Source organism: Falco biarmicus, chromosome 1, assembly GCF_023638135.1.
Source record: "Falco biarmicus isolate bFalBia1 chromosome 1, bFalBia1.pri, whole genome shotgun sequence".
NCBI classification, from domain to species: domain Eukaryota; kingdom Metazoa; phylum Chordata; class Aves; order Falconiformes; family Falconidae; genus Falco; species Falco biarmicus.
This window is the reverse complement of record NC_079288.1, coordinates 79,481,068-79,505,193: the sequence shown is the minus strand read 5'-3', so window position 1 is coordinate 79,505,193 and position 24,126 is coordinate 79,481,068. Positions and strand designations below refer to the sequence as shown.

At 37.9% G+C, this 24,126-nt stretch overlaps 1 protein-coding gene across 3 annotated transcripts in view; it reads left to right on the top strand.

Annotated features, from left to right (window-relative positions):
* The window catches only part of FAM193A (family with sequence similarity 193 member A), a 90,450-nt gene that overhangs the window by 49,658 nt on the left and 16,666 nt on the right, over positions 1-24,126 (top strand). For 2 of the 3 annotated variants that reach the window (XM_056339747.1, XM_056339765.1), the window contains exons 8-18: positions 3,296-3,440; positions 8,288-8,365; positions 9,958-10,070; positions 10,218-10,460; positions 12,432-12,585; positions 12,687-12,866; positions 15,939-16,190; positions 18,650-18,848; positions 20,033-20,305; positions 20,644-20,926; positions 23,149-23,335. In XM_056339747.1, the coding sequence (XP_056195722.1) occupies positions 3,296-3,440; positions 8,288-8,365; positions 9,958-10,070; positions 10,218-10,460; positions 12,432-12,585; positions 12,687-12,866; positions 15,939-16,190; positions 18,650-18,848; positions 20,033-20,305; positions 20,644-20,926; positions 23,149-23,335 (2,107 nt within the window). The remainder of the gene's footprint in view (positions 1-3,295; positions 3,441-8,287; positions 8,366-9,957; positions 10,071-10,217; positions 10,461-12,431; positions 12,586-12,686; positions 12,867-15,938; positions 16,191-18,649; positions 18,849-20,032; positions 20,306-20,643; positions 20,927-23,148; positions 23,336-24,126) is intronic. The other variant, XM_056339755.1, reaches the window with a different exon arrangement.

Below are 24,126 nucleotides of genomic sequence, written 5' to 3'. Positions count from 1 at the left end.
TGCCTCGCTGGCGCGTGGGTGAGGGAGGTTACTAGAAAAGTCCCTTGTCTAGTATGGCATTCTGATTATTACCCATTACTGCTCTTCCAGGTGGGCAATGATGAATTCCAAATTACAAGAAGTCTTGAGGGCAATCAAGAGAGACCTCAGGGCCTTGGGGCTGCTGGTTGAGGTATCAAGAGCATGAGTGTTTTCTTCTATCCTGCCAGTTGCAGGGAAGGATGGGATGTGTCATCAGAAGATCACACAGATCAATACCTGGCTCTGGGCCTAGCATCAACAGCTGTGTTTCAGGGCTTTTTTTGATCATGGGTCAGTTTACATGGCACCAGATGTGATGGCAACAGATAGGGTTCACTTGTCTCAAAGGGAGAAAAGGATCCTAGGTCAGGAGTTAGCAGGACTCATCAAGAGAGCTTTAAACTCGATTCAAAGGGGGAAGGAAATAAAACCAAGCTCATTAGAGGTGAGCCTGGGGGTGGCATGCCAGGGTTGCAGGTGAGATTGATAGCACAGCTGAAGTGCATTGGTGCCAATGCCTGAAGTGTCGGCAGCAGGAGGAGCTGGAAGCTATTGTGTATCAGGAAGACCAGGTCATAATCAGCATCACAGAAACATGGTGGGTAAACTCAGGACTGTAATGCTGCCATGGATGGCCACAAACCCTTCAGAAGGGATAGACAAGGAGGGAGAGGTGGCAGGGTAGCTCTGTATGTCGGGAAGTGTTTCAACTCCCTATAGGTGAATGATGGTGACAGCAGAATTGTGTATAGGTAAGAATCAGGGGGAGGGCCTACAAGGATGGTATGCTGGTGGGAGTCTGTTATAGACCACCAACCAGGATGAACAGGCAGATGAAACACTCTGTCAGCAGCTGGGAAAAGTCTCAAGATCACTAGCCCTTGTTCTCATGGGGGACTTGAACTTACCAGCTGTCTGCTGGAAATAAAACACAGTGGAGAGGAAACAGTCTAGGAGGCTCCTGCAGTGTGTGGAAGGTAACTTCCACCGAAGAAGATAATTAATGGAGCTGGTGAAGGGTCTGGAGCACAAGTCTGATGAAGGGTGGCTGAGGGAACTGGGGGTGTTCAGCCTGGAGAAAAGGAGGCTCAGGGGGGACCTTGTTGTTCTCTGCAGCTACCTGACAGGAGGTTGTAGGTGGGTGGGGGTCCATCTCTTCGCCCAGATAAGAAGTGACAGCAGGACAAGAGGAAATGGTCTCCGGTTCCACCAGGGGAGGTTTAGATTGGATATTAGGAAAAACTTATTTACTGAAAGGGTGATTCAAGCATTGGAACAGGCTGCCCAGGGAGGTGGTGGAATTGCTGTTCCTGGAGGTATAGATGTGGTGCTTAGGGATGTGGTTTAGTGACAGACTTGGCAGTCCTGGGTTAACAGTTGGACTTGATGATCTCAAAGGTATTTGCCAACCTAAATGATTCTGTGATTTGAAGATATGCAGGCATGCAGTAGGATCTATATCAACAGGTATGCTTTGAAAGATTTGGTTACTGTAAAGTAAGCAATTCTTAAGTTCTCTGTATGTGATGCTTTTTATTAACCTTTTTTTGGTACAGTCCCGGAATATATTCCATCTCTGTTTACAGGACTGAAATATTGCCTAGGTTGTTGCTTTGTACTTGCCTTGGGGGGTGAAAGTGTGTTTATTAGTAGCATGTTCAACACAATAAAAATTGAAACCATAAATGCTGTTGTATTGCTAATCTATATTTATAAAAGTGAAATTCTTTTGCCTCTGACTTGAGAGCGCATTGAAAAAAGACTCTGTGCATGACTAGTGTTTGAAACAATAGCACTACTCAGCAGCAGTTATGAGAATAAGTTCTTGACTTTAGTACAGTAGGGATCAGTATTTCACATAATTGCATAATACCAAAAATGCAGGCTTCAAGTAGTAAATTGTGATCTAGTAACAGGAATTGACACTGTTTGCACTAGTAGTGTGGAAGTGTTGTATCCTAACCTTAAAATGCTTTTTGTATTCTACCAAACAGGGACTTTCCAAGTCTTTAATGTGCAGAATTGCTTATGCACCCTTCTGAAGTGGTTATGTTGCAGGTTCTGGGCAAAACCAACAAAACAAACCAAACTGAATTTATTGGCATCCTCATGCTAACAGCTGTAACTTTAATGCTTACTGAGTTGTCTGTTTGCTTAGCTCTTCATTATACTTAATTGCCACATTCAAATTAAGGGCTCAGTTCTTTGGCAGATGATAGGCAGAGCGGTGTAGTTCTTAGGTTGATTTCCTGTTGTAATGGAAATCTGTAACAGACCTCCCTAAAATGCTGGAACTGGGCTTAAATATAAAATTTGGAGATGGTTAACTTTTGTTTCTTGGTACTGGCTTTGAGTCGCTATACAACCTCTGTGTGCCTGATTAACTACCATCCAGTTTCATCTTAATTACCAAGTATGAGAAATATTGAAAAGCTTCAGTTTATTTGTGTCAATTTACAGGTCATTACAATTCAATGTGCTTTAAACACACATAGAATTGAATAGAACAGTTTTGAGTAGAATTTTGTCTTTTTATTTCTGAAGTCAAGATGTTGTGGGTTTGCTTATTTACTTAAGAATCGTGATGTGCTTTAATAGATTTTTTTAAAAGGAATTTGCTATAGAAAAATGTGGTAGTAGAAAGGGGAGGTAGATCTGTTTTAGGGCAGTCTCCTATTTCTGGAGTTCCTTACAGAGACAGTCATCAGTGAACGGCATAACCACATTTTGAACTTGATGCTGCTGAAGTCATGGTAGATAACCGCATGCAACCAAATTATCTCACTTGCTTCATTCTACAGCACTTATCCCAGCTGGAGCTGTGACTTGTGTAGTAATCTTTTTTAGCATTGATCATGAGAGTTCTGATTAACAAGCTTCTGTCTTTATTTTTACTATGTAGTTCTTCAGTAAATAGTCAACGTGTATATTTAGCCCATAGAATTTGGAAGGATAAATATTTCAAGCAACAAAATTTGAATAAACACAGCCCAGTAGGTTTGACATCTGGTTGCTCGTGGGAAAGAGGTTCTAGAAATGTTGCACTTCCCACATTATTGCTATTGCTGGTTACAGAACATTGGAACAAGTAATTGTTGGATATTTTTTTTTAAAAACTACTAAAAATACTCATATTTGGGATACAAGCAGCGATATGAGCCTAGCTGTATCCGTAACTGCACTTAAACAACACTTTTTGGGCTGGTAGAACTTAAAAGTGTGCAAAATGTCAGTGAAATGTCTCTTCTGTAACAAGTGCTATTTGAACTTTCAGGCTTGGAACAACACACGATTCCTGTAGTGAAGATATGTATAGTACCTTGCTACAAAGGTATCATCAGCTGGAACAGGAAATGGGTCAAGTTGCTGAAGCATGGCTTGAATGCCAGAAAAGAATAGATGATTATGTTGATGAACAGGTAAGAATCATGTAGACAGTCTCAAGACTGCATCAGCTGCTTCCTACATAATCAAGCCTGTGCCTCCAGCAAAAGAGTTTCTGTGGTAGTTTTATCCAGAGCTTTGAAGCAACAAATGGGACTTTCTCATTGATGTCAGTCTTTCAGAATAGGAAAGAACACAAACATACCAATATGTAGTGATGATTGTTACAGAAACATCTTCAAATCGTTGAAGCAGGTTGTTGTGCCATCATATAGAGAGGTTCTGTGAACACTTTTTAATTTCTTTGGCCTGCAAATTACCCATAGCACAGTAACCTGAAACTTTTTTTTGTAGATGTCACTGTGAAAAGGAAAAAAAAAACCCCACCCCACCCCATAAAAATCCCTAAGCTTCCAAAATAGTAACTGCACTAAATGAAATTCGGAGATTGCTTTTAAAAGCTATTGCATGTTGTGTTGTGTGATGATGACCTTGGTACAGGTGTCAAAATCAAAACTCTGGAGTCTCACTACGTAAGTATCTGCAACCTCTGAAGTTATCCTTTTTTAATTAAGTATAGGTACTGATAGCTGATTCTTCTGAGTTTGTGCTGTGTTTCAGAAAATAATCGCATTGTTCTGGTGACTCCTACATTATCAAGAGCTTAATTTTCAGAAAAATAGCTGTTTATTTTGCAAGTGGTTGTTTATACTCTTCCGAAATTGCTCATGTGCTTTTTCTTTCATGTTTAAAGCACTTGAGTAATTGTTTTTAAAACACCTCAGGATAAGGTATTGAAAACTGTTTAATTTTATCTTAAGTATAGTAGAAGAAAGAATGTGTTCTGAAATATCTGAAGATACAGAATTGTATAGACCTTATTCTTAAATTTTGAAGTTTTATGAGCATTAGGAGTATGGAGATCCGATTTGAGACCTAGTAATGCAACATTACTCCTATAGATAACATATTTATTTTGAAGTCTTATAGTACACTGTAAACGCCTTTCAGAAGCTGTTCCCTGTGATGAAGATGTAAGTGAACTTTTACTGTTAATTCCAGTACCCTCAAGATGGAGACAGGACATAACTAATCTTACTTTTAGAGATCGTTCTATATTTGGAGTCTGCATCTGTGAGCTATTAGTTACAGAAAACCAAGTTTTTTCTTGGTCTGGCTGCTTTCATGCACCTAAATATTTGATGAGATCTCAGTAAAATTTCATCATCTCACATTTTCTGCTACTAGAAGTAACCTTCCCCATGGTGTCAGGGTGTCGTGGCTGTCTGATACTGCGTCTACAGTAAGAAAGGGAGCCCAGTTCACTTCATTTGCTTTATTTTTCTAAAAGATGGAATTTCTGTAGAGTCACATTCATATCAGGCTTCTGACTGGTTGATCTGTACCACTTCAAAATCAACTTCTAACTGATTTATTTTCATATTGTTCTGTATCAAGTGACCATGCAACTACCACAACTACTGTCTTGGAGCATTTTATCTGCTCAGTGAAGCCTGCATCCTGATGCAAACATAAACCTTTTTACCATTTGGGGAAACTTAATGTGATGACTTCTTCCTAATGACAAAAAAACCCACCACTGCAAGGGGGCTGTGTAGGAGAAACAATTCCAAACCTTAAACTATTAGATTTTAAAGGAGATACTGATACTTATATTGGTATTTACATGTAGAAAAAGCATTTTCACAGTCATGCTTTACGCCCCATGTTGATTATTACCTGTGGTTATACTCTTGATCAAAAACACATGATTCAGTATGACCATTTACCTGAATTTGCAAGCAATATTTTTGTCAACTAGATAGAATTCAGAAAGCTGGGCTACTATGGAAACTGTAGATCTTAACAGTGAATGTGTATTCATTATTTGCTGCCTCTTGGCTTAAGAAAACTGTGAAGTTTTATTGCAAGTGTATCAAAGGTTTAAAGAGAGAGCATCACAGAGGAAAACCTAAGAGTGGTCCTCATTTATCTGCTGTGGAACTATACCCAAAATTTTAGACAGGGCATCAGCAGAGATAATTAATGGACCCTCCGGTATGGTATGGTATGTTACTACTTCTTGGAGAAAAAGGTGAATACTTTTGCAAGCAATACAATACCTTTTTTTAAAGACTGCATAAGACAGCTGCGTCATGCTCAGACATGTAATTTGATACGCTGCTGTAATAAAATTCAGAATAAGAATTCATTCATATCAGCACGTGTATTCATCACATGTTAAAATCTGAGGAAGATGTTTAGGGTATCTGGAATACCAGAGAGTTTAAATATATGTAGCTTGTACCTCCAGATCCTGTTTCTCTTGGCAAATTTAGACTATATTTTACTTAGGAGGTCCTAAGTATATCTGGATCATTTCTATAAGTAGTGGCTAGATAGTCATATGTGTGAAAGTATTTCCTTTTTTTTACTGCTGGCTCCCACGGAAGAAAGGGATATAGAAATAGCTTTGCCCAGCTCTACAAGAGCCCACGAAGAGCTTCTTGCTTGTCTCTCCATATTTGTGTGTGATTATTTTATTTTTTTTAACAGTCCTGGACAACTTAATAGAAAAAAGTGTTGTACAGCCATAATGGTTTTTTGTCTTTATGGTGACTGTATAAATAATTGAAATGCTCACTATTTTTGGGTGCTTGAGAGTTTGTGATAAGAGGAGTTAATGTTATTATTTCTAGTGAAACAGGGTAGGAAAATAGATTAGGTTGACAGGTGTAATTTGGGATGCTCAAATATGCTATTCACATTCTATACAGGGTATTTTTTGGAAGCAACAAGCATCTTGTGATGTATGTATGAACATCACAGTTATCATAGGTGATCTAGTGGTATGTGTCAGTTCTGACCAAAACTGCTGGCTTTTTTTGCATGATGAAATCTATTTTAGAATGGGAAGTACTTGTTCACCTGTCTGTCTCACTTTTACTATGTCTTGTCTGATGGATCTTAAATACTTTTTGGTCTTCAATAAACAGGGAGGAAGAAAGAGGGTGCTAGTGGACTTCTTTTCTCCATTGGGTAGCAGTGGTAGTGTATTCATTGCAGATGTGCAAGATTGAAATGTAAATTTTTACTTATGGCATTTGATTTTTATCTCCCACTCGCTAGCAAAATTTTTGGGCGTGAATGATGTAGCTTGTATTGCAGCTGCTTTGCTCTGCTGAAATAAGTATTCATTGGGGAAAAGAAAGAGGGAGAGAAGTGATTTCCAATTTTTTATGGAATCAGTAACTTGATATACTTGCAGACATGGGATAGTGGAGAGACTGTGAAGCTGGAAGTAGGAAAACTAGCTTCAGCCCCTGCTACCATTAATACTCAAGAGTACCAAGACTTAAACCATGCTGTTTTATTTGACAGTTTCTTGGCAGGCTTGAATAGGCAGCTCCCAGTTAATGCACTGGCTGTTTTAAAAGTCATTCTTTGGCATTAAAGTCTTCTCTTATAATGTGTAGTAAATATAGGTGGCTGTCTCTGATGGTGAGGATTTAGCTAGGTGGCAGGGCACCTAAGCTACTGAGTGTTGCCATATTGAAATATAACTCAAGGTTTCTCAGAAACTGCTAATATAGCCAGGGTGGAATTTCTGATGTTGTTGGCCACAGGCTCTGCAGTACCTTTTAGTGTGTCTAAGAAATGGCATCAATGGTTCAAGAGTATTTAATGTATGCTGTTATTTAAAAAAAAACACACATGCACATGATAAACTCCTTTTTTTGTTGTTGTAGTTAATGTAACCTCACTGGAGCAAAGGAAACCAAAATCCACAGTAGTAATTATAATTGCATGCTGCTGACTTTCAGAAATTCATTAGGCAAAATTTTACCATTTAATACTGTTTCAAATCCCCAGCTTAGAATTTTGTTTTCCCAAGTTAGGTAATGATAATAGCAATAATACACTTGGGTTAACACTGAGACTTTAAACTTTTGATCAAGTATGAGTTTCTGGAGGCATGCTTTTGAAGGAAGAAAAAGAATCGCTAGTGGCATGACCTACTGGACTTCGGGTCACTAACTTATCTTTATGAAGCAAATTGCTATATTCTATAAGGTGGTAGATTTTTTAAAATTAATTAGGTAAATTGAAAAGAAGGACTGTAAAAGATAGCCTAGATAACAGTTTTTCTTCACTGATTAAGTAGTGCTCTTAAAATGTTGTAAGGTACAACAAGAGAGGATCTGTTCTCGCATTTTGCTGTGTTAAAATTCATGGAAGCTTTTCGCTTTCTCTGAGCGAATTGCTTTACTAGATAAGAAAAAATATTATTTGTGTACGAAAAGGTTACAGGCTTTATGTACGTTTATGGTGATGTGATACAGGGACGAGTGATTACAAAATATTTTTCCATGGGCATGAAATACATTGAGGAACAAAAGTGATAAATAGTGTTTGTCTAGGTCACTACTATTTTTTTTTTGACTCTTTGATTGGGTGGTTAGTTCCACATGTGGGACATCAGAGTTTGCACTTGAGCCTGTGTTAAGGCCTTGATGACAGTCCTGTATTTCTAGATTTTAAATGGATTTTAGTGGATCTGACATGTTGAGGATTTAATGCCAGTCATATTTTATTGAAAATGCTATGAAAATATTTAATGAGAAGAATTATTAATGTAAGGAATAACAGTGGAGAAATCTGGCTGAAAAATAATGTAAACTAATATTAATATCTTACGTTTAAGTGACTCAAATCAAATGATTAGCAAAAAAATATGCTTCATATTGACTAAGTATGTAAGTACTTTCAAAATAGTATAGACAAGCTAGGTTTAATGAAACTGATAGACCGATTGACAACAGCATAGGTTTTCTATGATTAAATCAATGAGTTTTCCTTAAATTCTTAAATTCTGTTTTAGATGGCAATGAAAACAAAACAACGCATGCTAAAGGAAGACTGGGAATTTTTTAAGCAGAAGCGTTTTATTGAAGAGCAGGTAGGTTTTTTTTTATACCATACTAAGTTATACTAATGCTTCATGTATATTTGTAAGATGCAATCATATGAGTGTAGTAATTGTACTAGTTCTATGTGATATAATTCTAAACTATGCCAGGCATGAAATTTGGTCAGCTAAGACACAGAAAAGCAAAATCCAAGATGAGTATATAATAGTATGTAATCTTAGTTGCTAAAAGGTAAACACGTAAGCACCATAGTCTAAGGATTGAAAATCAGTTGTTAAAATACTTTATACAATAAAAGGGGAAATTTTGATGCCTTAGACTGGGGTCCGAAACAGCCAATACATTGAGTATGGAGCTGCCTTGACGTACATGATAGAGAATACTGTGTTCAAGAATTTAACATATTCCCTTGTGTGTGCAGAGCTGGGAAGTGTTAAGCCACAGTAGCAGGGCACATGATTGCATCCGTTAGGACTCTGGAGATGGCTCTTAAATTTGTTTTGTGGGGAAAAGGCTGAGCAGAACTATCTGCCTTTCTTAAGCTGTAGCCAGAGAGGGGCCAGTAGAAGTTCCTACTTTTATAAAATTATCTGCAGTTTAAGACATGGTACTCCCTTTTATAGCCTAGAAGTGCTGGAATATGTATCATGCTTTCCATAAAAGTACAGTGCGACTTGGCCAGAGTCAAGTCTGAGCATGGGGAACGTCTCTGTTCCTTTACCGCTGTGCAGAAGGAAATAATAGTCATGAGCCAGAGAGAGTATGACAGTACATTTTAATAAACTTAAACTGAAGCTTAAATTGGCAGTGTCTGAAAGCAGTCATCAGTAAGTACTTTTACCTAGAAGGAACATAAGCCTGTGTTAACCTTGTCTTTAGAACATCTGGTATACAGGGCTTCTCAGAGGACTTGAGGAAGAATTCTTTTTTTCCTTGATCCTAATTGAGGTTAAGTGAGCTGTAAGTCCATGGCTGCTCTAGTATGAATCAGGTCTGGGCATCTGTAGAAGTGGAAGCATAGCCACATCCTTGTTTAATTTAAGGTTTGTATCTAATGAAATTAGGTGCTTTCAGGATTATAGGTCTCTGCCAGGTGGAGGTTATTTGAATTATATTTTTTCATTAATGCAGTCAGGTCCTGTTTTGGAAAGCTACTTTGTTCCTGGGATCTATCCCATTGTTGCTACAGAATTAGTCCTAATTCTTTTTTGCAAGCTAGGGTTGAATTTGCATTCTCTCTACATTTGTCAGCAGTGTCCTTTTGCGAATACCTTGGAACAAGACAAGAACTGCTCAAGTTCAGAGTGCATCAGCAGAAATACCATGCAAGATGCACATAGTAATGAGTCAAGGAGATGGGCTTGGCCACTTTACTATTCCATAGCAGAAACATACTTATCTTTGAGGAGTTTTGGTGCCAAATGTTTGTTGTTTGTTACTTCCTTTTTTCAGTCATGATCAAAACACCACCTTCATGAAGTTACTGTGAATTACTCTGCTTTTGAAATATTTTGTCCAAAGAACCGTTTTTCATTATGTAGCTTGTTAATCATGATGTGCCATTGAATTGTTAATGGAAAGACTTGCACTACTAAAACACTGCCTTTATAATTTACTTCAGCTTAATAACAAGAAAGCACTAGCTGGGGAGAACAACTTCACAGACACAATGAGACACATGCTGTCATCACGTTTGAGCATGCCTGACTGTCCGAACTGTAATTATAGAAGAAGGTGAGCTGATGTTTTTAATATGAAATCAAAATAAATCATTAATTTCTTGTTTGAGGAAAAAGGAGATATATTACTGGAATAAAGAGTATTACTTTGAATACTAGTTCAATAAGGTTATAAAAATCTGTAATCTTAATTCTTGAACAGATGTACTTGTGATGACTGCAGCCTTTCACACATTTTAACATGTGGCATCATGGATTCTCCTATAACGGATGATATCCACATTAACCAGTTACCGCTACAAATTGATTCTGCTCCGGATTATCTATCTGAGATCCGCCCACCCAGCATGTCTTCGGCAAGTTCAGGATCAGGTTCCAGCTCGCCTATTACAATTCAGCAACATCCCAGACTGATCCTTGCAGATAATGGTTCTGCACCAACTTTGTAAGTTCTTTTGTCTGTTTTAAATTTTTGTACTGAATTGAACTTAAGCAGGCAAGTTGCATTGGCTGACTTATCATCATGTAATGCTGTTTTACTTCAGAAAACTAATTAAAAATGCACTGTATTCAGTAGACCACAACTCCAGTGCTATATGTTGTGCAAACATAAATAAATAGATCCTTCTTAAAATTTTCTGAAGATATTGACATAACAGTATTGCTAGAAGTGTATGATGTATTTTCCTGCTTTGTGATTACAAAGACATCAGATACTGATCTACTTCAGAGCATCATTTTAAAATCGTATTTTCTTAGACTGAGCAAGGGAGCTGCTGTTTTTTTTCTTTGAGGAATTGTCATTTCATATGAATCAGTTCCAGAAAAGCCTTTAGTTGGGAGGTTTTTTAGGGTTGTTGAAGTCAACTCAAATCTTGCATCAAAAATTGTCCCTATCAAGGAGTATGTGCTGCTCTTTTTTTTTTTTTTTTTTTTTTTTTTTTTTTTTTTTTTTTTTTTTACCAGATTTGAGGCATTAGTCAAATGGTAGACTTCTGTTCCCTCTGTAATTCTGAGGTTAAAAATGCTTGGTAGGCTGGCTTCTGTATGTGCTTAAGGTACAACTAACAAGCAGTCTCTTCTGTTATGTGGTATTCTGAAGAAATAATCAAAAAAACCTGAATTCAGTACTGGTGGGAACACTGATGAAATAGCTGTTGTCAGTACAGTCAAGGAAATTGGCATTAGCGTTCTGTGTTAATGTGGTGTGATGAAGGAGAACAGTGCAGATGTGTGTGATGATTCTGATGAATATCACTGATTCTGATGAATATCACTTCACTAAGTTTGATGTTCTTCTAAATGTTTACCTTTGCATCTACTACCATTGGTGGTTTAATCTTCTGTAACAGGAGTTTAGTTTCTGAACCCGTTTGAGGAGTGCTTGAAAACAGATTATATGGCAGTATGTTTAGCTACTTAAATGTGTGGTTTGAAATTTCTGTCTCACCAGTTTTGGTACTGAAATGTCCAAAATTGTTCAGTTTATTTCTTCAGAAGCTAGTTCAGTTGAATCCAAGAACTACTTAGTGTAAGAAGCCTATTTTTAGGGAAATACCATTGCTCCTTGGGGAAGGGCCATTTTATGTCTTAAAATATCTGCTGTGTTTTATTTCCTCATTGCATATTTGAAATACGCTTAATGGTGCCATCATGTAATTAAATTTTGGCACAGTATCTCACAGAATGCAGGAAGGATAAAGTGCACAATTTAAGAGCTCTTTTAAGAGCTCTGGATTACTGTAGAAACATGAACTAACCAATCTTTGCAGTACTTCCCTAGAGCAGGTAATTAAACATGCATGTTCTTTTACTAGCTGTCTGTGTGGAAAAAAATGTCCATTAAGTATTTTAGAGCAGATTCTGAAAAGCATGTAGATGTGAGGTTGTCTAGGAACTAATTGCTGTTGAGAAATTTAAGAGTTACTGTGATGTGTTCAGTGTTCCCTACTGACTGTTACTGGTTTGACATTTAACGTATGGAAAAAACTTCATTTTGATATTGTACTTTTTTCCACTTCACGCTTTCTGTAAAGGAAATCATTGGCATAGGGCTGTTTTTCACCAAATTAAAGGTCATCCATATCCTGTCATTATTAATTCCATAGATTCTTGGTCAGAAAAGAGAGGTGGAAAATTATTTTACACAGAAATAGAGAGATTCCCATTTTCGATCCAGTCTGGTTTTCAGGCATGCAGCTGCTAATGTTCAATAGGATTATATGGCAGGCTGCTTGGTTTTACTTGCTTGAAAAAGAAAGTTCAGTTTAACGACTTAGAAGAGAATTCTTTGACTCCTAACTGGAACATTAATACAAGGGATGCCCTCAACTTTATTTCATTTTGGTGTTCTACCTGCTTTCACGGTAACAGATTACTGAGCACTGTGATTTATCTAAGCCTCTTTTCCCTGCAGTGGTAGTGATGATGAAGATGTTGCACCATTACCAGCAAAATTTGCTGATATCTACCCACTGAATAATTATGATGATGCAGAGGTGGTAGCCAACATGAATGGAATTCACAGTGAGCTAAACGGCGGAGGTGAAAATATGGCATTGAAAGATGAGGTACAGCATTTATAGTGTCGTATCTTTTTCTGGCAGTTGGATGTGCTTGCTGGAGAAAGGCTTGTCCTTCACCTCTGTGTTAATGAGTTAATGTTGTCCAGTCTCCTCAGGTGAGCAGTACTAGCAGCAGTTCCTCAGAAGCAGATGATGAAGAAGCAGATGGGGAGAGCAGTGGTGAACCACCAGGGACTCAAAAGGAGGAAATGTCTCTAGGAAAAAGGGCCTTAAGGAAAGATGAAGCAAAAATAGATAGTCCACCACCTTCTTATCCTAGTCAACAGGTATAGTAGTCTAAAAGCAACTCTTTTAGTCAACTAATTTTTTGTAATGTGGCTGCTCGAATGATAATACATTCACATCTTCAGTTAAATATTTAACATTTAATATATGAAGTTATCAGTATGTAGGTATGATACCTAAAATATTTTTCAGCCAATTGTATTATCGTTGTGGCTAATATCTTCCTTTAGTCAGAACCTGAGATATGTTATTTATATTGAATGTGTCTTCAGTAAAAGGGGAAAAAATTTATTCCTGCGAGTATGAATGAGAAGCAGAAACTAACAACCATTTCTGCTTGGAAGTTTGAGCTTGGTCTTTGTTAAATATTAATGTTATTTGAAATTAAGGAGGTGGAGTGGGCAGAATTATGCTAAGTACTTAGTTAATGGGTACTTCTTAATATTGTATATGAAGAGTAACTTTCCTTGTTGAAACCCTGTAGTTAAAACTATTGCATGACTTATGGCCCGGGTCTTGGTGTTTGATTTAGATCTCTCTTCTTTTTTTTTTTTTTTTTTTTTTTAAATAATTTATTTGATGTTATTGAGCTCCTTACTGTAAGGTCACCAAACCACCCAGAGAACCATGCTTAGAGTATCTGCTCAGCAGGTAGCAGTGTTTGGTTTATCAACTGAACACCAAAGGAAAGCATCGGATGGACTTGTCTTTGTCACTGTGTGGCTGTCATTCTGAGTTACCCTGCAGCTACAACACGGGCTTGCTGCTTTGAGAGAGAGCATACCAGTTGCTTTTGTTGCTGATTGTAAAAAGAAGCCACATCAGGTGGGGTACCTCTGAGAGCTTAGACAACGATCAGGTGGAACTCCCATTAGATGTTCCCCTGTGGTTAGGAAGTTTGCAAGGCCTTCTGCTGAAAGTATTTTCTCATGTGTTAAGAGTATTAAGCTACTTCTCTTTCAGTGAGTATGTTGAGATTTTTTTTTTTTTCCTGTGTGTGGCTGACCAATGGCATAATACTTATATGGGCCAAGACCTTAGTCAGACTAGTTTGAAACTGGTGAACAGATTCAGCATTTACTGTAGAAAATCAAATGAGATTATGCCTTGCCTTAGGGATGCCAGCTAAAACGCAAGGTAAGAAGTCGTATTCAAACTTTTTCTTTTTTGTATTCATTGAGAAGAAGAATTTTCTCGGTGGTGTTCTGAAGAACTCTTAATGATTTTCTGTTTTTTATCTCCATTTTCTCTCAGACTGAGTGTCTACCTTTTAACACTGCATTCAAGTGATTGATTTCACTGGTATATGTCATGTGCATTTGAGATTTTTTCACTTTATCTGTTGGTGTTGTTCATTTACTTGGTATCTTTTTTTTTTTCTTCGGATCTCTTGCGTGCTCAGTACCAAAACGTTTCTCAGAATTGGATGTTGAATCTCACCATACTGTTTGATGTCTCCTTCCCATTTTTTCTTAGTAGATTAGTATTGGTTTCCTGGTAATGCTAATTTTTTAATGAGAAAGTTGTTTTTTTCTTCTCTGTGTAGCTAGTAAATCAAATACAATGATTGAATTAATGAAGTCTTTGGCTGTTAAAGTATGTCTTATGTCAAAGGCTGTAATGCTTTTAAGTGGTAATGAAGAGTTACTTGTTTCTGAGAGGAAGGCATATTATAGAACAATACCACCTCTCAGTTCTTTTCTAGAAAGAGAAGTTAGCTCATGTTGTTTTTTGGAAAAATATGTACTTCCACGTTGCTGGGAAAAATAGCTGTTGGGAACTGTTCCTGGTGTTGCTTCTGGTAAAATTATCTTCCACTGAAATGTCAGGTGACAATGGCAGGAAGAAGTACCGAGTTGGGAGAGGGAAGCGAAGCTGCTCGTTCCTGGGCTGCTTTTCTTCCAAAGTCTTGAATCCTTTTGAGACAACAGAGGCTATTGATACTTTGAGAGCAGTAAAAAGTTCTAAGAAAGCATGGAATTTTTCATGGTTGATGTGATTATGAAATTTGTCAGGAGAAATGTCTGCTTCACACAGTCACAGAATATTTGAGTTTGGAAGTGATGTCTGCAGACAGTCTAGTTCAGCCCTCCTGTTAAAAGCAAGGTCATCTAGAGAAGGTTGGTCAGCACTGTCTGGTCAGGTTTTTGAGTATCACCAAGGAGGGAGGCTCCAGAACTGCTGAGGGTAACATGTTTCAGTGTTCAACCACTCTCAAAAATAAACACTTTGAGTGGAATTTCCTGTATTTCAGTCTGCCTGTTTCCTCTTGTCCTTTCATGGGATACCACTAAGAGGAGTCTGGCTGTCGTCTTTCCTCTTCCCTGCCCAGTCAGGAAGCACACTCTGGTAAGATCCCCCTGAGACATCTCTCTTGAGGCTTGAATGGTCCTAGCTCTCTCAGCCTCTTCTTGTGCAATAGATGCTCCAAGAACTAAACCATCTTTGTGGTCCTTCACTGGACTCACCACGTCTTTCTTGTACTGGGCAGCCTAGGACTGTACCCAGCACCCCAGGTATGTCTCACTAGTGCTGAGCAGAGTGGAAAGATCACCTCCTTTGATTTGCTGGCAGGGCTCTGCCTAGTGCCATTCAGGACTGCTTCCAAGTTTATCAGCTAATGAACACATTACTATTTTCTACTCATACTGTTTATCCATGTGTTTGGGAAATAATCATCCCATTTGATTTTTTTGTAGAGGGGTAATTAGTTCCTAGTAACGATCAAATACTGTCAAGGTTCCTATTTCTGTCTGTTCTTGATTATTTGTATCAGTATCTTGCTTGTTGTCAACGACAGTGGACGTTAAATGTCTGTATAGTATGAAATGTTGTCAATCTTTAGGGCATTCTTTTCTTAACTAAGATAAAAACCCTCCAATAGTGCTTCTCTTCCACTACAAGGTTTTTCTGTTTGTATTAGATGAAAGAATTCTGTGCATTCTCTGAAAATATTAATTGGTGCATTCTCTGAAAATATTAATTGGTGCATTCTCTGAAAATATTAATTGATGTATGCAAAATGAAATAACTGATGATTACTAAGAAAAAAGGATGGGGGAAATTGCTGATTTTACTGTAGAGTAGATTGAATTATTTTTTTTCCCTTACAGGCTGACCAAGGTCCAAATGCTTGTGAATGTCATGTTTGCAAACAAGAAGCCTCAGGTTTAACAGCCTCTGCACTTGCAACTGGACGCCTGCCTGCTGGCCACCAGTTTATGAATCCTGAAAAACCTGCGCATCCTGCACTTCATCTTTATCCTCATATCCATGGACATATACCATTGCATACAATTCCTCATCTGCCTCGTCCCCTTATCCATCCCACCTTGTATACAGCTTCTCCCTTTACACACAATAAGGTAAGCCTGATGGAGATGAATGCATCCACATCCCAGGAAAAATACTGTATGTGTGTATAAACCAGCATGACCAAGTATCAGTGAAACCATGAAAATTGCTTTAAGTTGTGGTCTGTTTATAGTTGTTCTCTTGGAGGGAATAGTGATGGGTAGGGAACAGGACAGATTCAGAACTGGTGGAAGGTTCATACAGGAGAGCGAAGGGTAGCTTTTGTCAGGAAGACTGATCATTTCCTTACTGGGATTAGAAAGCATGTGGAGTCAAATGAGTCTTGAATGGTGGTAGCAGTGATAGGACTTCAGTCAGTGTAATAGGACTAATGAACTCTTCATTTCATTTCTATTGAAGGTCAAAATTTAATATTCCATTTTGGCAATAATATTCTGAGGCTTCTAATTAAAAATGGTAGTGATTTTAATTTGTGAGGTTTGGGGGTTTTGTTTGAGTTTTGGGGGGGGGGGGGGAACTGAAGCGTAGGAATCTGTAAGGGGGTTTTTTGTGCTTTGAGAGAACTTACTTTTTTGCAGGTTCTGCAAAATTGTTTTGACCCAAAACTCGTGAGTAATAAACAAGAGAAAGATATGGAAGAAGGATTAGGACCAGGTGACAGCTGTTCAGAAGTATAAGTCAATTGCAAGAAATACTTTTAATGTGGTGGTTTCACATACTATTTAAATCAGTCAAACTGTGGGTGCTGTTGAAAGCAGCAAAACCTTTGGTCACTATATACATATTCCTGTCATCTCCCTTCCATGTGGTCCAGTGGTCCTGTGGTTGCAAGGAGAGTTGACGAAGATGGCTGTTACTTACTGTTACTGTCCTCCTTAACATTCACTTAGTTTTTTCCTGTCTTATTGGTGTCTGTTGCTTATCTCTGTTGCAGTGCATCAGTTCTGTAAGTGCAGTATGCCAGCCTGCCGTTTCTCAGCAGCCTACTGCCATTCCTGTAGGATGGCATTCCAAACCCCTCATTGCTGTACCTACCTTCTGCCATCTTTCCAGATCTCCTCTTGCATCTCTTAGAGCAGTCTACTCAAGCTCCCATTCCTGATTTCTGCTGTCTTCCCTTTCAGAAGACCTTTGTGTAGCAGAACATCTGCAGCACGCTGTCAAGGCTGCACCAGAAGCCCCATGCAGAGTAGCACGTTGCTAGCACTAGAGTGGCTTTGTAATGCAGGCCAGATCTATTAACTCCGGCACAGCACCTGAACCAGCTGAGCTCCATGTGTTTATGTTGTGCTGGAGTTGGAAAGACATATGTGGAAGCTGAAGCTTTAGGGAGTTTTCACCTTTAAAGAGCCAGCTGAATTCAGTAGAGCTGGTAGTGAATGAGCTAATAAGCCAGCCCTGTTGGATCAGGCTTGGTTCATCATGGATAGGCTGTTCTGCCCTGTGAAGTGTTCCTTTGTACTCATGTATATGAGTTTTCTTTAAGGCAGGGTATTCCAGCCCCTCCCACCTTCACCATTAGTTAGATAATGAAAATCCTTCTGTATAGAAAAAGGAGACAGGGGTATGCAAGTAGCTTGCTTGGCCATGAGTGTTTAGACTTTCATGTCTGAAATGTCACTGGACTCAGCTGATATTTTTAATATCTATATCTACTTCTGTGTAGCTTTTCATTGCACCACATCTAGTGTGAAAATAGAACTCACTTTTCCTTGGCTTTTTTAAAGGTGACAGTAATTGAATATAATGTTTGCATTGCACAAGGTCCCTAGGAGAAAGTTAATTTTAGAATGTGAATAAAATATTTCAGCTAGGAGAAATGGGGTAAGCCAGTACAACTTGCCTCTGTAAAACAAGCAAAAGTGTGTGTTCCTGGGTTGGGTTTTTTTTCCCCAATTTTTAAAGTAAAAGGGTGTATTCCTTGCCTGTTAAGTTTTAAGTCAGGAACCTGTTAATACTTAGAGATGAAAAAGCAGAAGAATATTATCAATGTTAAAATTATGTTTTCACATAATGTGTTTTATTTCTTTTTCTACTGTACTTATTTTCAATCCTGAAGTATTCATAAACCGTTTATCACAATTGTCTTACGTGGTAATGAATTATCATGTCACAGAATATTGGTTTTGGCAGCTTAGGCTTTGAAAGGTAATAATTCCTAACAAGTTCTGTGTTCATACAAATACTGTTTTTAATTAAAAATGATGATAGATCAATATCAATAGATATTAATCCAAGTATTTTTGGAGAACACTTTTTGTATTCATCAGCAGAATCTCAAAGCAGTGTTTGTGATTATAAAATATATACATGTACATACAATCTGCGTAATGTATTATCTGCTTTAAAAATCAACAAACCAGTCTTTATATCACTCTGGGAAATATTGTTTATTATGCTTTTTATAATGCCTTTCACAATTGAAACACTATGATTTGAATATTGCTGTTGGAGTGACTGTGTAAGCAAACAGAATATTAATGAGGAAAACACACTTTATTTTTTATAGGCATTACCGCCAGCTCCAGTTCAGAATCATACAAACAAGCATCAAGTATTCAATGCATCTCTCCAAGATCATATTTATCCAAGCTGCTTTGGGAGCACTCCAGATTGGAATAGCTCTAAATTTATAAGTCTTTGGGGATCAGAGATGATGAATGACAAGAACTGGAATCCTGCTACGTTTTTGCCTGATACAGTTCCTGGTGAGGGTTTATTACTACTTCACACTGACTAGTTAAAAGCCTTATGTTTTGAAATGGACTTGTAGCACTTGTTTCCAGGAGTGGTAGGTTTCATCATCATGGTTTTATAAGATGGGATTCTGACAGAGATTTGCTGCCATTTCTACTCCAGTGGGGCTGAAAATTGAAAAATAAATTCTTAGGTATTGGAGAAGGGATGCTAAAGGCAAAAGAATAGCATGCTGTTTTTCACCTACAGTCATTGTAGAGGTATTTTTGTCTTCAGAAGTTCCAGTTTGCACAGAAATGGGAATTAAGGGGAAACTTAAATAACTTTTAATCTTCTGCCACAAAGGCCTGCTCTTATTCTACAGGTTTGTAAGAGCACTGGTCACATGGTACTCCATGCTGCAGTGTCTTATAACGTGCAGAGATAACTGCATTGTCATTCAAAAAGACAGGCATAAATAGAGCAAAAGATTACTTTAGCCCAGGAAGCCTTTGAAAACACTAGTGGTTAAAGTGAAAGAGAATAGAAGAGAAACAACAGTGTGGAGAGAGAAATATCTTTCCATTTGCAATGTAGCAAAGATGAAAACACTTTTTTTTTTTTATTTTATTTTTTACTTGAATGAAAGAGGAAGCTCAGATTTGTGTGTTGGCTTTTTTCAGACTGATCTGCTGCTAACTTGTGTCATGCTGTTACAGTGATATTTAAAAGGAAAAGTATTAAAAACATCCAGAAAACTTCCCCAGTAGGACAGCTCATCCATTTACTAATGTAGTTAGGGATAGGTGTTCCAAAAGCTATGTTGCTCCTGCTTGTAATTGTTGCACAGCTAACCTGGACTTAAGATGTTGAAGCTTATATACTTAACATGTAAATGGTGGACTGATTTTAATCTTAAAATGATACATGGATGAAGTTATCGGTAGCATTTTTGCTACTTGTTAACACAATACTGTTCTTAAAATTTTAACTTCAAGTTTGTGACTTCTGCTCTGAGACTTCTTAGCACCTTGTTACAGCTATGTTATTTTGGGGAGAGGGAGGAGGAAAGAAGGATCACTAATCCTACAAAGCCAACACTAACAGTATATCCTTGCTTGTCGGCATATAACTTATTGAACGTTTAATTCTAAATGCCATAAAGAAAATTTTGTAATTCTGTGATTCTTAATTTCTGTGTGTGCTTCAATTGAAGGGAGTGATATATTAGCACCAGCACTCTCAGAAATAAGACCCGAAGCACTTCCTACTACATCTAGCAATGAAGCAACAGCAGTTACTGATAGCAAGGAGAAAAAAAATGCTGCAAAGAAGAAATGTCTGTACAATTTCCAGGATGCCTTTATGGAAGCTAATAAAGTTGTCATGGCAACCTCTTCTGCCACTTCTTCTGTCTCCTGCACAGCAACTACAGTGCAGTCAAGCAGCAACCAATTCAAAGTATCATCCAAGAGACCTTCATCGATAGGTAAGGATTTGTAATTCACATACAGCTTAGTGACTGCCCCAAGTACAGGTAGCTAACCATAAAGGTTTATGTCTGTTTATTTTAGTAATGTTACGTGTCTTAGTGGTTTTCGTTAATTGTTGTTCTTACTCTTGAGTTAGTCTCTGTACTCCTGGATTAAGGAACTTTGTAAAATATCTTGATGTTAGGGTTTGGAACTAGTAATAGAAAGGTGTTGAAATACTGCTGATTTTTACTGAAGCTGAGAACTTCCAGCAATTCGTATGATTGTTTGGGTAGTTATTGCAGATATATTAGTTATTATTGATTTTAAGTGGTTTGTTTTTCCCCCAATGTAGGTGAAGTGTTCCACAATATTAATAAAGAGGACCATAGACATTCAGCACCAGTTGCACCACGAAATAGTCCTACCAGTTTAGCATCCCTTCCTTCTCTTTCTCCTGCTGCACTGTCTCCAGCCTCTACACCACATCTTCCAAATCTTGCTGCTCCTTCTTTCCCCAAAACTGCTGCAACAGCCCCTGGATTTGTGGATCCTCATTCAGGTCTTTGTCCTACTACAGTTGCGCCTCCTACTTCAACCACAGACAGCTCTGTAAGTGCCCCACCAAGTGTCTGCAGGTGAGTTTGTTGTTATTGTTTGTTTTTTTTTACAGTAGAAGGGGAATTAAAATACGTATGCATCTTCTCTTTTGCCAGTGGTTGTAGTGTGAAAGAAATGTGTGCTCAGCAAGTGAGACAGAGTTCAGATACTTAGTATGTAACTTGGTGTGAAACTTCAAAAATACGATTTCGGCTGCAAAATCTAGTTGCTGAGTTTAGAGACTTATAAACAAAAGTTTGCTCACTTGTAGAAATGTGACCTGGGATAAGTAAGTCAGGCTCTATTCTTTCATACTCTGTCATTGCCAGTAGTGATTGCTGCTGCTGAGGCAAAAACCTGCTGTATATTATATCTGTTTTCTGTCATTTTGGCATTACATGGCAAGTAGGAGTGAAAAGCTGTGAAAATAAAGAGTCTGTAGACAGGTTTAGCTCAAACTATAAAAAGGTCATGTGTGGTCTTGAAATCTGACATATAGTAACACATTTTCCGGACTACACTTAAGACTTCTTAGGCATTAGTCCCACCAGTGGTTGTAGTGTGGAAGGGTGTTCAGATACCCGAAGTTTTTCAAAGGTTTTGGAGTTTAGGAGGAGCTTGGTAGGGCTGTCTTCTGGTAGTGTTATGTATTGTGGCAGACTGACAATGGCGCCAACTCTTTGATATGTCTGAAGAGCGCAGGTATAACAGAAGAGCAGTTAAGTCATGGCTGTAAGTACTTGGTGACTTGTAGGCCTGTGGTCATGGTTGCTACGAGTGTAGTCTCCTGGCTATTGCAGTAGTTAGCAGAAGATGATGTGAGATTTAGGCAGAGTTCTGTAACTGCATACCTGAAGTGCTTCTAAGAATATCCTTATTTCTGTTACCAACTGTTTTTATTGATAACACAAAACATGTAATTGTTCTTTCATGCTTCAGAAATACTGCAGTTTCGTAAAGAAACTTTCTTACCTAGTGCAGGGAGAGAATTTAATATAGATTATTTAACACAATAGAAATCCAACTTCTGTCATCATCTCCAGGTGCTAACGTGGTAACATTATCTCATAAGGAATGAACTGGGAGAGAACCCAGAAGCAATTATTGCAGTCTACATGAATCAGTGATATCTATAATGGGGAAAAACTGCTTTGTGCTCTAGCCTTTCTGTGTAGTGACTGAGCAGCAGAGTTAATGAAGCCTTGATTTCTATGGGATTGTATCTGTTGCCCCTAGCACATAGTGTGCCACCAAGCTGCTGGGCCCTGTAATGCTAACTCTCAACAGGCAAGAAACAGTGATGCAAGAGCTGCTCAAACTGAGTAGTCAGAGCATTTGTACTGACTGGTGGTATCTCCTGTTATGTGCAACAGTTCTGCATGCCTTTTTCCTAACTAGGATACTGAAGTTGCAGAACTTTTCATTCTGTCCTGGTTGCTAATTCTTGAAAGACTTACGGGGAGGGGAGAGAGAAGCAAGATCAAGAAAGAAGATTCACATATATTTTGCAGATAAGACAGATTATGGCCTGCTTTCACCTTTCTAACATAAAAGGAAAGAAATACTAATGCTAGAGGAATGTTTTTTTAAAAAATATTTTTTCTTTTGAAGCAAGATCACATCAGTTTTTGAAAAACCGGACAGTAGATATGTTGAGTGCACAGTTACACAGAGCCATGGAGGGAATAAACTGCTGTGTATTTAAGAGACGCACTAGTATTTCCCCTTGAAAACAAAGGTGCAAACAGGGTAATGGAAACACTTCGGTTTTAGCTGACCTTGAATTTTTTTATTTAAGCCAAGAGCTAGAAAATCTTACCTAAACCCAGGAGGTTTTAGAAATTAGTTGAGTAACTGCAGAGCTCTCTTCAGACCGCAAGTGATGAGATGGGTACCAGTTTCAAAACCATTTCATTTAAAAAAAGCTAGAATCACTACCTCTGAAACTGTTTTACCTGTTTAAATTCAGGCAGAACAGTTGTGAAACTCATTCTCTAGGCTACTTGTTCAGTGAGTCACTAAATGAGTTCTTATAAATCACTTACCCATGTATAATCTTCTCTTGCTGCTTGGTTTTGAGCATGTCCATTTGCAAGCTGTTGGATGCATCTGCAAGGATCTGATGCATCACTCGTGGCTTATAGCCCAGTCTGAGAGTCATTGTTGCTGGTAGATGTACAATAACTGTATATGTTTTTCTCAGTTTTCTCTTACTGATTATAATTAGAGTTTTTACAAGCTTTTTCTTAATTTAATATAGTGATCCTGATTGTGAGGGCCATCGTTGTGAGAACAGTAACACGTATGATCATCAACAGTATGATGGAGAGGAGAGTCAAGATGAAGACAGCTGTTCAGAGCATAGCTCCAGTACCTCAACATCCACAAATCAGAAGGAAGGCAAATACTGTGACTGCTGTTACTGTGAGTTCTTCGGCCATGGAGGAGTAAGTTATTGGATTTTAAATTGGTTTTATGTGATTTCTTTATTGTTTACTCATCCTTGATTTCATGTGATTTATCAGACTGCAATTAAGGGGGGGTGGCATTGGAGTTTACTCAACAGAAGTAGTAAAAAGGAGCTTGCTTAGAATAATTTTCCTCTTTGAATTGGAGAATTGGAACAAACCTTTCCACTTCAATGCAGTTCAACAGTAATAAAAGTTACTAAAAGATTTAGGAAGCAACTGACTTGATTAGTAGATACCATGTTTGATTGAAACTGCAAACAGGGACATTGAGCCATTTAAATAACTTTTCAAAATTCATGCAGTCATCTGTAGTAGTGTAATTATGAATAAGCCACAAATCTGGGTAAAAATACATTTAATATAGGACATTTTTTAAAATGTTTGTGGCAATTTATGAACCATTCTCCCATCTGTCAAAACAGCAATCCTCAAAGTATTTATGTTGTTTGTTGTTTTTTTAAAAAAGAAACTATTCTTACCTAGAACTTAGGCAGTGTAATTCTAAATTACACTTTATCAGAGGAAAACCCAAACTACATTTTCCCTGTCTTCAGTATTGCAAAGCATTTTCTTTACTGGTACATCTTGATAGGCACTCAGTTGTATTTGTATTTAAAGGGTGTTTTGAGGAAACTATTAAGTTCTAAAGCATGCAGGTTATACAAAATCTTTTCCTTTATGTTCTGTATTTTACTACTTAACACTTCGTATAGCCCTTAAGTTAATTTCATACTAGTAACATGTCTAGTGACTTCTTGTAATCATGT